This window comes from Hippichthys cyanospilos, chromosome 6, assembly GCF_059441005.1.
Source record: "Hippichthys cyanospilos isolate Australia breed blue-spotted pipefish chromosome 6, RoL_Hcya_1.0, whole genome shotgun sequence".
Taxonomy (NCBI): Eukaryota; Metazoa; Chordata; class Actinopteri; order Syngnathiformes; family Syngnathidae; genus Hippichthys; species Hippichthys cyanospilos.
Window position 1 is genome coordinate 12,171,099 of NC_142374.1, and position 15,941 is coordinate 12,187,039.

The 15,941-nt window shown below is 42.5% G+C and overlaps 1 protein-coding gene across 1 annotated transcript; it reads left to right on the forward strand.

Annotated features, from left to right (window-relative positions):
* Window positions 1-12,698: 12,698 nt before the first annotated feature.
* On the forward strand, window positions 12,699-15,761 carry ankrd34c (ankyrin repeat domain 34C). The gene is made up of 2 exons (XM_088417258.1): window positions 12,699-13,163; window positions 13,681-15,761. The coding sequence occupies exon 2, from the start codon at window positions 13,728-13,730 to the stop codon at window positions 15,306-15,308; it is 1,581 nt and encodes a 526-aa protein (XP_088273384.1). The 5' UTR covers window positions 12,699-13,163; window positions 13,681-13,727; the 3' UTR covers window positions 15,309-15,761.
* Window positions 15,762-15,941: the final 180 nt, after the last annotated feature.

Here is a 15,941-nt window from a genome sequence, read left to right on the forward strand (position 1 = left end):
CTCTCCTGTTTTATGACATTGGTCTAGGTCGAATGATTTATATTAGTTCCATAATAGAGTGAGTGAGCTGTGTCTGGTCTTCAGACTCCTAAAAATAGTCATCTTTTGTTCCTTCAAAGTGGCTAATACCACAAGCTCCACTTCTACTTCCTTCCTTCTTTCTTTCGAAAGTCACTCTGCACAAACAACATTTACTGCACAGGGGATCTCTGGTATTAATTTTATCAGCTTACTTTTGTAATCATCCACCTTCTACGCTGTTATATCTCTGACTGAATGTGTTGACTGTAAAAGGTGGGCCGAGCATGTTAAGCGAAGTGGGGGTCAGTGAAATGATGGATGGCTGTCAACTGGTAACCCCAAGCTAGTTTGCATGTTGACTTTAATGAATGAGGCCAATAGTAAAACACAAAACTGCAAAATAGGAACGCACACAAGGAGCTGCTGCTGACCACAACTCATGTTGAGAAGCTGACACATTGACAAACCATCTGCAGATCCTGACAGCATTCACTAGGCCATGCCCTTTAAAGACACAGAGTGTGAACATCAATAACATGAAATCATATAATAATGAAATCAGTTAAATGTTTTATATTGTATTTTGTTGTTCATTTATTCGCATTAATGTCGCAGCCTTGCTGGCGCCTATCCCAGCTGACTTTGGGCAGCAGGCAGCAGACACCCTGGCCTGATTGCCAGCCAGTTGGAGGGCACGCAGAGATGAACAATCGCACCTAAGGACAATTTAGTATGTCCAATACACCTGCCATACATGTTTTTTGGAGTGTGGGATCAAGCCGGAGTGCCTGGAGAGAACGCGCGCTTGGACGGAACATGCAATCTCCACACAGGAACGTCAGGGCGAAGTGGATTTGAACTCAGGTCCCTGAACTGTGAGGCCGACATGCTAACCAATGTTCCACCGAGCTGCCCCTATACAGTGTTGTCGCCTTCCCGATTGGCTAGTATTCATTATCATGTCTGAATCTGAGGCCTGGCGCAGCTCCAAATTTATGAGCAGCTTGAACACTTACAGTTTGCCGGCCTGACTGTTTTCTGACCAGTGCGGATGTGGATGATCAGAGAATAATCACTTGAGATAATTCTATCCACCTATCTGATTAGCAGTCCTTGTTTTGGCCACTAAGTGGTGTGTTTTGTCGGCATAAAATACAATACTGCACCTCGGTCATAGTTTAAAAAAATGGGGAAACATGATCGAGTAAATGTTTAAATAAATGGCATCTTTGGTTATGTCCACCTCGTTTCTGGAGGTTGTGGGGTGTGGCTCCTGGCTCTCCTGCGTGGAATTTGCACATTCTCCCTGTGTTGGTGAGGGTTTTTTTCCACTGGTCTCCTCCCACATTCACAAACACTTGCATGGGAGGTTTATTGGACACTACAAATTGCATTCAGGTATGTTTGCGAGTGTTAATGGTCGTTTTTCACTGTGTGCCCTGCAAATGGCTGGCAACCAGTTCTGGATGTACCCCGCCTGCTGCCCACAGGCAACTGGGATAGGCACCAGCAAGACCGCGGTTCTTGTGAGGTAGTCATGAAGGAACTGTATGTTTAAAAGAAAAAAAAAAAAGGGTTTTATTCATTCAGCTACCACTTACATAATGCCCACATTCCAAACACTAATTTGTACCGTGAGTTACAGAATATATTTGCAGAAAATTAAAAATGGTCAAAACACCCCCAAATTTGCATTTGTTGGTCTTGATTTGTTTCCGACGATGCATTTGAGAAAGTAGAGTGGCAATGTAAGGGTTAAAGTCTAAAAATAGTCACCCTTTCTGAAAAGGTTGGGTGTCATTGTTGTAGTCGCCCCCTCTGTCTTCCACTGAATCCGTGAAAGCAGGAATTCAGCATAGGTGGCCACCGCAGGTGTGCTCATTATTACAAACACCGATTTTCAGTTGAAATGGAGAATAAAAATTAATTGTCAAGATATTTGTGTGAGGGAATGTTGTTGTTGTGAAACTGCCTGTAACTTTTTCTTTCTTATGTCTGTAAATAGTCTCAGATTTGAACTGTGTAGCCTGTTGAGCTCAAGAATGTCTCAATTCCAACTGAAGACGGAAGTTATATTTAGAAATGATGAGGAGAGGAGCAGCAGCTGCGATGCAAGATATCTGAAAATGGAAACTGCTCCCGGGGGTGACGCCGCTTATTCTCGCTACTTTCATTATTTATTTTGCCCTTTTTTGTATATAGCAGACGAAAGCATATGCGGGCCAAAGATCGTGCTTCGGATGACGATTGCAGACGGCATCCGTGGCTCCTGTACTGATCGATATGTCCAATGCAGTGAGATGTGCTAGCTAATCTTTATTTACCATTGCCATGACACAGCTTGTTCACACCTGCAGTGCACACATTTAAAAGGTGTGCCATTACAGCAAAACATGTCATCTTTGTGCTTTGGTGGTTAGGTGAAACAACCAAAATTCTACCCAATAGAGTCAGTGAAGCAATTGCCTTGGTTTTGCACACCACTTCCTGAGAATATCAGTGCATAAGAACATGGGGCCATATAAATTGAGTGACAGTATTTATAATATTTGTGCATGAAATTTGGGAGTTATGTTGTTGTTATAGTTTCAAGAATTGAATAAAAAAAAATCTTAAATCATCTGCTTATAAATAGCAAATCCGGGTAAACTAATAATGTTCCATTGTTTGGGTAATATTTTTCTGAGCTGTGTATTTGATTCTCCTCAGAACGAGCAAATTCTTTGGACTGATGAATGATTACGGGTTATGCAAAGGACACGTTGGTATTTTGTTCTGGAAACATCCTGTCACCGAGGACTGAGAAGGCAATCACAGGTGAGAAATCACTGCTGCCATTACCAACTGCAGCACCTAAGACGTCAAGTGTTTGGATGGCCCATAAAGTGATTAGTTCCAGTCTCATGGGAAAAAAACAAGAGGTCAGCGGACAAATAATTAAACATGCTGGTAGTTACTTTAAACCAGGAGAGGAGTGTGGTTGTGGTGGTGGGAGGGAACTCGCCATTTAAAAAAAAAATAGAGAGAGAGAATAATGAAAAAAAAACAAACAAACAAAAACAAGTACCATGAAAGCCTGGTGGAATGTGTCAGATTTACCTGTTCCTTGCAGGGGCTGAGAACATCACTGTTAGAAACGACTTCCGTGCTGTCTCATTGCATCCTAAAAATAGAAATGCCCCTATTAGGCTCCACGGATGCTATAGGTTTTGCCCTCTAATTGTGCAGTAAACATATACAGCGCAAACTTTTCTTCCTTGTATGAGTGACTAATAAAGGTTGACTGATGTGAATTTCACTTGGTGTTTCGACTGAATTCAGGATGATAGTCACAAGTGAGATGGAGCCTATCGCACAGATTTGGGTGAAGATGTCTGACCCACCTTGGACTGGTTAACAATCACTCGTAAGTCAGCAGAGGACATATCTCAAACGAATAAAACCATTTTAGTCTTGGAAACAAGAGTGCCATGATGGCATGGAATTGATTATAATTCGAAAAAGCCAAAATGTGTTTTCAATTTAAGCAGTGGCATTTTTTCATGAGCACCCAAAATGCCACAAAAATGAGAATGAATATCCCCAAAATAATGAAATTATATTGTTAAAGAAGCTAATTTTATTAACTCTTAAAATTGACCATTAAGGTTGTTTGGCAATGACATGTGGGGTCATAGCCAAGCATCAGTTCTTGGACCGCTTGTGTTCACTCTCTACCTGAATTTTACACTTGGATCAAATGCTCTAACCTATTCCCTCACGTGAAGCTGTTCATTTAGCGTGATGTATCCACTGTTAAAACATTAGTACTTTTTTTTTTTAGCTAAGTCAAAACAAAAGATCAAATATTTTAAACACATTCCGCCTGATACCTTTTATGACAAAAATAAACCAGTGACCTGAGTTCAACAAAAATGACATAACAAAAAAGGAGTACCTGAACAAAACATGGTTTCAGGAAGGTGATTGGTTTACACTAGGGATGGGGGCAGAGGGCAGGTGGAGACCAAATCTAATAAGCGAGTCATGCAAAAGACTATGGCAAGCCTTTTGAGCATTTATTCGATATCATGGATATCAGCCATTTGCATTTTTCACTAGCTCGGTCTTTGCCAGCACTAGTTGGACATTCAGCCACACTAGATGTGCACTTTGTCACACAAGTTGCACAAAAACTCTACCTTGTCACTCATTTTCAGTCACATGTTAACAAGTCAACTGTGGCTTATTCTAACATGTTAACTAGTGACCTATGATTTGCAGCACAAGCTCACTAGTGAGAGCTGGAACACTCACTAGTGACACTAGTGACAGACTAATGACTGACAAGTTAACTAGTGTGCTCTCTACATCCCGTGATATCAAACTAGTGAATGTCAAATGTCTTACTAGTTAACTAGTGACGTGCCAAATATCCACTTGTTATACTAGTGTGACAGTTTGATCTCACTAGTTATACTAGTGAGACCCAAAATGCTCACTAGTACAACTAGTGGATGCCAATCTGCTCACTAGTTAACTAGTTACACAAAAATAATGAGGAGGTGGTGTAGACATGTTGCATTCTGAAATTCCATTGGCTACACAATTACAATCCTCCAGTCAGGATTTAGATTTTGTTATTAGCCCACCCACTTTATTTGCATGTTGGACACTAGCTTACAAGCTGTTCTGAAGAATTGCAGCTAGCTAACTAGGCTGCCATTTACGGGTTACATGTTAACTTGTGAATGCTGAAACACAGATTGCTTGACTACTTGCAACCTCTTTTGGCCTTACATGCTAACTAGTGAGGCTCAAAATGTGAACTGGTTCACTAGTAAATTGAATATATCCACTAGTTGGACTAGTTGGTCTCATTTTGACCTTACTTGTTTTCTAGTGAAACACATTTTCTTACTAGTAACACTACTTATTGCCAGAGTTACTCACTAGTTTACTAGTGACACAGATTGTCATCTCACTAGCGAACTAGTGGAAGGTATTTTGTCTCACTTGTCAGGCTCATTACTGAACTTGTACGGACTTTGAATGAGCATGTTTGACGCTATTTGGCACTAGGTGGCATGCGCACGCAAGTTGTTAACTAGTTGAAAAAATCAAATTTGACCAATGCACATGTTTGCATCTTACAACACATTACAAGTTCACTAGTGGTGCACACGCTCCAACTTGTAAGAAATGTTGTTAAACTAGCACTGTGTAAATGACAGCTAGTTTGCCCAATACATTAACAAGTACAACTAAAATGCCTACATGTTAAACATTTGTTGTACTAGTTGTACATTATTGCTCAGTAGTACTGCATAAGGGTCAACTAGTGAAAATAAAAGCCCTACATGTAGGGAAAATGTCAAACATATTTGATCAAATCTTGCACAAGTTCATATCTGGGTGTGACTAGTGAGACAAAATGCCTTCCACTAGTTCACTAGTGAGATGAAAATCCATGTCACTAGTAAACTAGTGAGTAACTCTGGCCTCAACTAGTGTTACTGGTAAGAAAACATGTGTTTCACTAGTAAACAAGTAAGGTCAAAATGAAGCCAACTAGTACAACTAGTGAATATCTTCAGGTTTACCAGTGAACTAGTTAACGTTTTGAGCCTCACTAGTCAGCTAGTAAGGTTGTGAAAATCCCAACTAGTGTTACTAGTCGACATTATATGCCTTACTAGTTTACTAGTGATCGATTTTTAAAACACTACCTAACTACTAAGGTCAAATAAAAACCTGACTAGTGCAACTAGTGGGCGTTTGTCCCTTACTAGAGAACATCTACACAGTAACATGCTGCCGTTAATTCCACTGGTGTGACTAAACGCCAACTTGTATCACGAGTGGACTGCATGCAAATGAGCAGGCGGGACAAAAATGTTCATTGGTCACTATTCAGATGGCATGTCGTGAAGCTTTAACCCTTAAGCTCCCGGACCATTTGAAATGAAAGTAGTGAATTTACTGTACAACTGTTTGAACGCATGTATTTACAAAGAAAATATCAAAATTACATGCATTTATCTGTTACGAGCTGACTTTTTTATGTACTAGGCCACAGACTTGAGTATTACTTTACGGTACAACTCTTGCATACATTGCGCATACATGCTACATTCTCATGCCGAATTTCAAGGGAAACAGGACTAAATCGACAGGAGTTTCTAAACGGATTCGGTCGAGGATTCAAGGTAATTATTATCTAAAATAGCACTATGTGTGCACTTTAAAAACGTTGTGCAAAAAGCGTATCTTTATGTTGAATTATTTACGTAAACTGAATGATAACTGCCAGCTTTTTTTTTCTTATAACCAATAATCTCGACGAATATTTGTTCATATGTATAACAATTCCGATTTACGCATTTATGTCCAAGAACTTTCAACTTAAATAACTCTTTGTTTTGTGCTGGCAGGCATGTCGGAGTTTATATCGACACAACAGCGTAACTTTACTTTCAAATAATAAGGTCTTTTTAAGCCAATTGCCCGCTTTTGGCCAAAACATTTAATACGTTAATAGAGCTATTTCTGCGTCCTTACTAAAACATGTTTTTGTTTTTATTTTACGTGTTTTATGTTACATTTAAATGTTAAAAAAATAATCATTTTATAAGACAGACCAATAATATACCTCTTTCTGAAACAGAAACATGTTTTTTAGGTAGCCATGGCTGGAAAATTAGAAAAGGAAAAAAAAAGGTAGATAAAAAAAAAGTTTGTAAAGCTAAATATTGTAGTAGGTAGTTACTCCCTTCCTCCATACTGCATTAAATCATACAATGCCCTGTCCACCTCCTGCAGGGACATTATCCTCCTCAAGATCGCCGGAGTTGAGTATGTGTGCGGGCGAAAGGCCAACTGATCTGACTGAGCACTCTTTTGGCAAGTGCCACACAATGTGCAGCACCAACTACTGGACCAGCGTGCAGAACTTCATGGTGAGCTACAGGCTTGCCCAGTGCCTGCACTTGCTGAACCTCGTTGGGTTCTTCTCCTGGACCGCGCCAAGGTAGAGGAGAAGGGGGATGATGAGGTGATCTTAGCCGAGCTTGCCAGGGAACTGTCCGACGACCAGCCGGACCAGTCAATGGACTAGTTGCTCCTCACTGCCATCTGCACGCCACCTACCTGGCCAGGAAGGTCCAAGCCAACTCGTCTGTGGCTCAGTGCTGCAAGCGAGAGAAGTTGGAGATTGACATGGAGCTCAAAAGGGGCGACCCACCCTCTGTGATGTTCGACGCCCTGGTTGAGCTGGTTGAGGAGACGGCCATCTCTCCCCATGGCCCCAATGGCGTCCTTCGGGATGTCGTTGTGGAACTCGCTGATGTGCGGGGAGGACAAAAAGGAGTGCAGGGTCCAGTTCCTCTCCCTTGCTATGCGCCACAGGGGCAGGTTCGGGGACCTGCTCAAGTTCCTGACGGCCTCACACCCAACCTGGCAGGGATACAGGTGCCGGGAGGGGCACAGGCTGACCAACGCCATCTTGCTCCACATCAGCAGGTCCCTCTTTAACTGTTTTGGTGCTAACCTTCCCGGGCTTCAGAAGCGAGGAAGAACAATGACTTGGAGCAACTGCCCGGCAGGAGGAGCAGGGTCGAGGAGAGCAGGAAGGAGATGGCGAGTGACTGGAACATGTACAAGTCCACGAACCTGACCCGGGCCTACCAGCAGGCTAAAGTGATTGTTGAAGGGCGTGGGCCAGATAGCCAGAAAGACGTGCTGTGGCAATATTGACACCGGAATTCAACCTAAATAAGTTGTGATTGTAAATAGAAAAATGCAAATGCTGCTTTTCTTGAGTAAAGTTAAGATGTTTCTGCATGCTTTCCTCAAATATAACGTTTCTGGTGTGAAAATTGAGTGATTAATTTGCTGTTTAAAACATAGGTTGAAAATGCACTATAGTCATTTTATGTTTTGTCATACTTACATAAAAAATAACTAATATGTATTTTCTTAGGGAATGACTTTTAATTTTTTATGCCGCTGCTCATGGAGACTCCTGTATGCCTAAGGTAGGTGCCCGTTTTGGGTTATTGGTCGCTAGCTGCTTTGGTTTTGAAAATATTTTTAAAGTTTTTGAAAATAGGCCCACGACGGATCTGCCCTGGGCCACATTTCCCATCAAGTAATAGTGAAGTCTGTGGCTAGGCTTTTAAAATGAACATAAAATGAAAAAAAAAAAGGTGCTCTTGCCCCCATGCCTATTACCATACCGTACAGTTCAAACAAATTCTGACCACACGATGGCAGTAGACACCACTATGACAAGTCTTATGAGCATGTTTTTATTTTTATTTATTTTTTTATCAGGCTTTACATGCTCGAGGCTTGATATCAAGCTAGTGGCGCTTATAGTGCTTACTAGTTAACAAGTAAGCTTCAGTTGCCCACTTTAAGCTTACTTGTTAACTAGTAAGCACTTTGAGCGCCTACTTGTAAACATGTAAGCTCAAAAATTGCCCACGAGTTCACTAGTGAAGCTAAAATAAAGTCAAACTAGTGAACTAGTGAGCATTTTTTGTGCTTACTTGTAAACACGTAAGCTAAAAAAATGCCCACTAGTTTACTGGTGACGTTAAAATAAGGTCAAACAAGTGAACTAGTGAGCATTTTTTTGCTTACTTGTGAACATGTAAGCTCAAAAGTGGGCAACTGGAGCTTACTTGTTAACAAGTATGCACTACAAGAGCCCACTAGCTTGATATCAAGCCTAAGAACGTCCACTAGTTTGATATCAAGCCTAAGAACGCCCACTAGCTTGATATCAAGCCTAAGAACACCCACTAGCTTGATATCAAGCTCTTACAAGCGCTCACTAGCTTGATATCAAGCCTACAAGCGCTCACTAGCTTGATATCAAGGCTAAGAACGCCCACTAGTTTGATATCAAGCCTAAGAACGCCCACTAGCTTGATATCAAGCGCTTACAGGCGCTCACTAGCTTGATATCAAGGCTAAGAACGCCCACTAGTTTGATATCAAGCCTAAGAACGCCCACTAGCTTGATATCAAGCCTAACAACGCCCACTAGCTTGATATCAAGCGCTTACAAGCGCTCACTAGCTTGATATCAAGTGTAAGAACACCCACTAGCTTGATATCAAGCGCTTACAAGCGCTCACTAGCTTGATATCAAGCCTACAAGCGCTCACTGGCTTGATATCAAGGCTAAGAACGCCCACTAGCTTGATATCAAGCCTAAGGCGCCCACTAGCTTGATATCAAGCGCCTACAAGTGCTCACTAGCTTGATATCAAGCCTAAGAACGAATAAATACTCAAACGGCGATAGGACGAGTTGTCGCTCCTCCTATTTTACCCAGGATGCATCGGTAAGGACAACAGCCAATCATGATACTGTTTGTGGCAACCAAAGACAGACGAAGCCGGAGAAAATCCCTTTTAGAAGTAAAGCTCTTTTTGTTTTATTTGTAAGTAATATTGTCGTACAAAATGTGGTTTTACGATTATTTTTCAGATATGTTGTTCGTTTAGTTTTTTATTTCTAAGTAATCTTGTCGGACAAAATGTCGTTTTACGATTATTTTTCAGATATGTTGTTCGTTTTGTTTTTATTCGTAAGGAATATTGTCGTACAAAATGTAGTTTCACGATTATTTTTCAGAGGTAATGCTCGTTTTGTATTTTTCTGCCAATAAACTTTCTCTCAAGATTGCAGAGTTTTGCGTGTCCCGTTTTGACGTTCTCAGTAGGCGCCAAGAGAAGCCTCATGTTGGCAGAACTTTATGAAATCTGCCGCTGGCTCTGACGTCCGTAGCCGTTAAAAAGCAATATAAAAGTGCAATTTTTGGAACATAATATTCTTATTACTGTTTGTTGCTTTTGTATGTTATTATTGTATTTCCTTGCTCTTATCCATGGAGTACAACTTTGTTGTGACTGTGACTGTGCGTTAGAAATAACAGTTGCGCCGTTTTTAGTGTGGAGACAACTGCTGAAAGACGCCGCTGCACAGGAATTGCTTCACTTTGGACCTTAAGATGGCATCTTCAGCAACATAATGCTGTTACTTAAGAACATCAGGAGGAGAAGCACAGCATTTGTCATCATCATATCCGATATGATTTGAGAGATTTGTCTCTAATATTTTTAATATACCCTTTTTAATCGTTGTTAAATTTGTTGTATATAGTTCTTGTGTATTTAAATATTTTTACATAAGTATTTTAAATTGGTCTAGACATGAAAAGTCTGAAAAGAATTGGTGAAACAACAATTAAAATTTCTTCCAACATCTAACAGAGATCACACATGCTGTCAAAAAAAAATCAGATTTCAATAAAGACCGTAGAAACCTGTAGGCACGTTAATTGGTTCTGTTCAAAAGTAAGGAGCCAGGGCTCTGTTTTTGTATTTTACTGTATTTATTTTGTTGGTTTTCATGGTAAAGATAATGAAAGACAAGGTGCGGATGTCAACAAGTACACCGCTGACACCATTGCTCTGCGAAACATTCTCCAGTTCTACCAGACCTGCATTTACAACACAGTTTGCAGCAGAAGCCTGATAATAGCGCATTTATTTTAGTTTTGTGAGACAGAAGAGAAAAGACATTCAGGTGAGTGGGTCTCAAGAAGAACCCTGTGTGACTAAAATGTTGGTCTTCCACTAATGGATGGCTTATATACAGTAGAACAGTAAATAATAAGTCTCTGAAACTCATAAAAGTATTTGCTCCGGCAGAGATCTACGTAGTTATTGTTCATACTACTGTAATGCCCGTTATGTGGGGGTCAGTGCCTCGGCCATCTCCCGTCTGCAGATGGTCCAGAACGCTGAAGCACGTCTTTTAACAGGCACATGCAAACATGAGCACATTTCCTCCTGTACATTTTAGGATTCATTTTAAAATCCTTTTATTTACTTTTAAATCCCTGAACGGTCTTGTCCCTCTCTACCTCTCTGAGCTTCTGCACACATTTTGTCTTATCAGATTTAACTTTTATGTCTTTGAGTTGTTGTGTCTGTTTTTACAATGTTTTTATCTTTCTGTATAGCACTTTGGTCAGCTGTGGTTTTTTAAAGTGCTTAACAAATGAAGTTGGATAGTCTTGAGTTTCAGAATTTCAAAAAATCAACAACAAAAAAATAAACCAGTAAAGTGACACATGATCTAATATATTGTATTGATATTTAGCCCAGGACAGTAAACAACTGTGGAAACGCAGACTCAGGCTTTACAGGGTTAATTCTTTGCTGGGTGGAGCACTTATCTAAGAGCCAATAGGAGTTGTCATCATTTTTTTCTTTCCCGCCCCCTGATTAGCATTTGGTGTAACTAGTGCAACTAGTGAGCAAAATGTGTCCAGTTGTTCTACTAGTGAACATTTGGGCATCACTTGTTAGCTAGTTGAACTAAAAATACCCTTTGACTAGTTGACAAACGAGTGTATTGGCATCCACTAGTTGTACTAGTGAGCATTTTGGGTCTCACTAGTATAACTAGTGAGGTCAAACTGTCCCACTTGTATAACAAGTGGATATTTGGCACGTCAGTAGTTAACTAGTAAAACATTTGACACTCACTAGTTCGATATCAAGGGATGTAGGGGAGCACACTAGTTAACTTGTCAGTAATTTGTCTGTCACTAGTGTCACTAGTGGGTGTTCCGGCTGTCACTAGTAAACTAGTGGAGGAAATCAGAGGTCACTAGTTAACATGTAGGAACAAACTGTGTTTGACTAGTTAACATGTTGACGCTTTTATGTCTTACTAGTTAACTAGTAAGACTTTGAACATGACTAGTTCAATCTAGTGTGCCACATGTGCATCAAAAAGCGAACTAGCTGGGCAATTGGCACTACAAGTGTGTTTCTTGATTTCACTAGTTGGACAACCAATCAACACTTGTTGGACAAAAGTGCCACTACTTGTTGAAAATTAGCCACTAGTCGGCGTTTTTGTACAACTAGTAAGACAAAGCTAATAACTAGTTTGGATGTACGTCCAACTAGTGCCGGCAAAGACCAAACTAGTGAAAAATGCAAATGGCTGATATCCTTGATATCGAATAAATGCTCAAAAGGCTTGCCATAAAAGACACACAAGGAAACAAATGACAAGACATAAAAAAAAGTAATCTAAACAACAATAAACAGCTTTTGACAAAGCATTAGTGAGGCATTAGAAGAAATGTAAGCAAGAAGAAAATACACTCTTCATAAAAGGCTGTATTAAGATATGTCACGATTATGGACACTTAAATGACCACTTCTACTGTGATCGCGAGTGGTGTCTGTCTGAACCTAATTGATACCATGTCCTACAGTATGAGAGGCTCTACTGCACTATCCATTGGAGCAATCATTATTCAATTGTACTAATCACAATAAAGAGTCTTCAAGTGTTGTTAACGAAACACTGGGAGCCACAATGCTGCTATATTTAAAATGAGCTCACACGCACGCGTGCACGCACACACACGCATGCACACACTCAAAAGAATAACACCGCTAAATGATCATACATCAAATGCAATCATATAAACATGTGTAAGCACAAACTGCATCATGCCCACTCCTTTCTTTTACAAATCTCTTCCCTCTTTTTGAATGTAACATACAATGTATGCACTGAGTCTGTCCATGTCAACAGTGCCTGTGTACGTGCGCGAGCATGTGCGCAGTCGTGCTCGTGTGTGTTTGTGCGCGTGTTTCAGCGGCGCTGTGGATGCTCGGCTCATGCACAGAGGTTCTCGTCAGACGCACGTTTATTTTTGGGTGCGCTCTGACGTCAAGAGCGTACACGTTTCATTCAACAGGCAAAGAAAGTAAGTTATTTATAACCCACAATGTCTCCAGGTTGCGCTCCTTGAGTGCGTGCACTAAGAAGAATCCAAAGCATCCTCCTCGTCGGGTGTCGGGACTCACGCGTTTGGGAACAAAAAAAAAGCCGCTCTCAGGTGTGCTCATGTGCGTCCCACTATATCGCTACAGTGGGTTTGCGCCCCGGCGGTAACCGAGGCGAGGTGTGGATGGCTCACAAATATAGGGAAAACATCAAAATTATAATTTTGCGTAAACTTTCTGTTTTGAATCGAGCTACCTCTCCTCGTTTTTCCATCCTGCCGTGACGCAGAGAGGCTGCTTGTGAGCATGGGAAGCCCATCTTCTGACCAGGTAAGCCCAATCTACTATTATATTAAGACAGACTTATTAACAGGCAAAAGAAATTGCCATTGGAGGGGTCCACTCAGCATCCAAATTAATATTCTACTTAATATTCCGCCATGGTTAATACACACAAGATTTGATCTATAAATAGATCCCTAAAGGGTTGGAGCACGCAGGTTTTGTGCCCAACTTCTACAAATATTAATGCTTTTTTTTTACGCAATGATTTTCGTTGATTTAATTTGTTCTCTTTTACTTTTATGGTAATTAATAAGATACGTTGACGGATTCTCCACGTTTTTCGCTTTTATTGATCCCGCCCTCAAATGAAACGACAACAAAAATGTCTCGGGTTTATGCTTGTTCATGTTTTGTATCGTCTCTGTTGCCTATCATCATTGCAATGTTGTCACAGACTGCCATCTGCTGGTGTTTCTTCAACAGGACAACGCGTTTTTAATATTTATATATTTATGTGCTGTCACCCCCCCCCCCCCCCCCAAAAAAAAAAAAAAAAAAAAAGCTGTAACGTCCACACAGAGAAAGAGAAAAGCTGTGAGCGTCGGGGCGATGGCTGACATTCTGGAGCTGCGCACAGACGGGAACTCACTTCTGAAAGCGGTGTGGCTCCGACGCTTGAGGCTCACCAGACTCCTCCTCGAGGGCGGCGCGTACATCAATGAGAGCAACGAACGCGGCGAGACGCCTCTCATGGTGGCCTGCATGTCGACGCACAGCGACCAGCAGAGTGTCAGCAAGTCCAAGCTGGTCAAATATCTGCTGGACAACCAGGCTGACCCCAACATACAAGACAAAGGAGGCCGGACCGCCCTGATGCACGCCTGCATCCACGAGGCTGGCCACGAAGTGGTGAACCACCTGCTGAGCAACGGGGCTGATCCCAGCCTGGAGGACAGGGCCGGGGCCTCCGCACTGGTTTACGCCATTAATGCCAATGAAAAGCAAACGCTCAAGCTGCTCCTGGATGCATGCAAAGCCAAAGGCAAAGAGGTTATCATAATCACCACCGATAAATCACCGTCCGGCACCAAAACCACCAAACAGTACCTAAATGTTCCTCCGTCTCCAGAACTGATCGAAAAGTCCCCCCCGGCATACTGCACCTCCCCTTCTGATATCGACGTTACTGCGTCTTCTGAGCAAGAGCAACAAAATACGGTCTTCAGCTTCCAGACAAAGCTCAAAACATCCTGCTCAGCCAACAAACTGGCCAACGGGCCCTCGTCGCCCACGCGGCGGCCCGCCAGCCACAAGCGAGCACGTTTACCTCAGCTGAAGCGTCTGCAGTCTGAGCCGTGGGGGCTGATAGCGCCCTCGGTGCTGGCCGAACGGGCGAGCAGCCACGACGAAAGCAAGAAGGCCAGCTCGGACGAGGACGTGGTGGCGGGTGTGAACGGCCTGACTCTGAGCAAAAAGGCCGCTTTGTCTCGGCAGAACAGCGTCGACGGCAAAGAGAGCGCTTTCCCGCCGGTGGGCGAGCAGAGCTACAAAATGACAACCTCGCTGTCGGTTCCGCCGACCTCTAAAGCGGCGTACGAAAGATCACTGGGCCAGCACCAGCCCCTGGCGCGACGCAGCACCGTACCCGCCGAGCAGGAGGCCGCTGGCGTCGGGCATCCCACTTTCAGAGACATCATGCACAAGAGGCGGGTCGGGACAGACCACTATGACTCCGATTCCCAGCTCTACTCCGACTCTGTCATGCTGGACTCCCCAAAGGTGCCGGTGGAGCGAAGGAAACTGAATACTTCCCCTCTGGCCCTGTTGACCAGCTCCAGAGAATCCCTGGACAGCAACGCCAGCATGCCCTCGCCCAGCGCCGTCCGCCGACGTCCGCCGGGCCTCTTGGAGAGGAGGGGCTCGGGCACCTTGCTCCTTGATCACATCTCCCACACCAGGCCGGGCCATTTGCCCCCTCTCAACGTCAACCCCAACCCTCCCATACCTGACATTGGCGCCAGTAGCAAGCCATCCTCGCCTTTGGCCAGCGCTATTCGATCCTTAGCGCCGGTAGCACCAAACACACCAAAGAGAGGCGGGCTGAAGTGCAAGAAGAAGCTTGTGAGAAGACATTCTATGCAAGTGGAGCAGATGAAGCAGCTGTCTGACTTTGAGGAGCTAGCTCATTAGCGACTAGGGGGGTTTATGCAGCATTTCTTGTGTTAACATTGTCAGCGAGTACATCCATGACTTCAATTGTGTAGACTCACAGGTGAGTAGATGTTGAATAAAGATCTGGAAAAACAGAAGTTACAACAGCAATATAGATAGGGTTCCTCCTTGTGTCGTCTGGAGGATGGTCTTTTGACACCATGTCTGCTTTAAATGTCTTGCCGTTTTGAATGTAAATAAGACGTTATGACGCACACAGAATCTCCCCCAATGGTAACGTAACATGCAGGGATCATTCTTGATCCCTTTGTAGCCAACGGGCCACTTGGGTGCACTTTGTGCATATGTACTGTAAATAGCACTAACGAGGGGCTTGTTCTTGAGTCGAGATGTAGCGCTGGATGAGAGGTTTGACTGTTTGTAGCAAAAATGTGCAAAGTGCCTTCAAGATTGAAGATTGGGGTAGAAAGAGTGGCTATATACATTTGATGTAATAAAAAACTATTTAATACAAAAATGCCTTTCGTTTAATCAATTTGCTTGGCCTCACAGAGGGAACTGAAGTATATAAAAACAGGTACAATGATATAAGTTGCAGTGCTTCTTTACTGTGGAGGAAAAAAGTGAGGCAAATTGTAAGTATTTCATGCA

What these genes read in the sequence shown, in the direction of transcription:
- ankrd34c (XM_088417258.1), top strand. Translation starts at nt 13,728, where the DNA reads ATGGCTGACATTCTGGAGCTGCGCACAGACGGGAACTCACTTCTGAAA.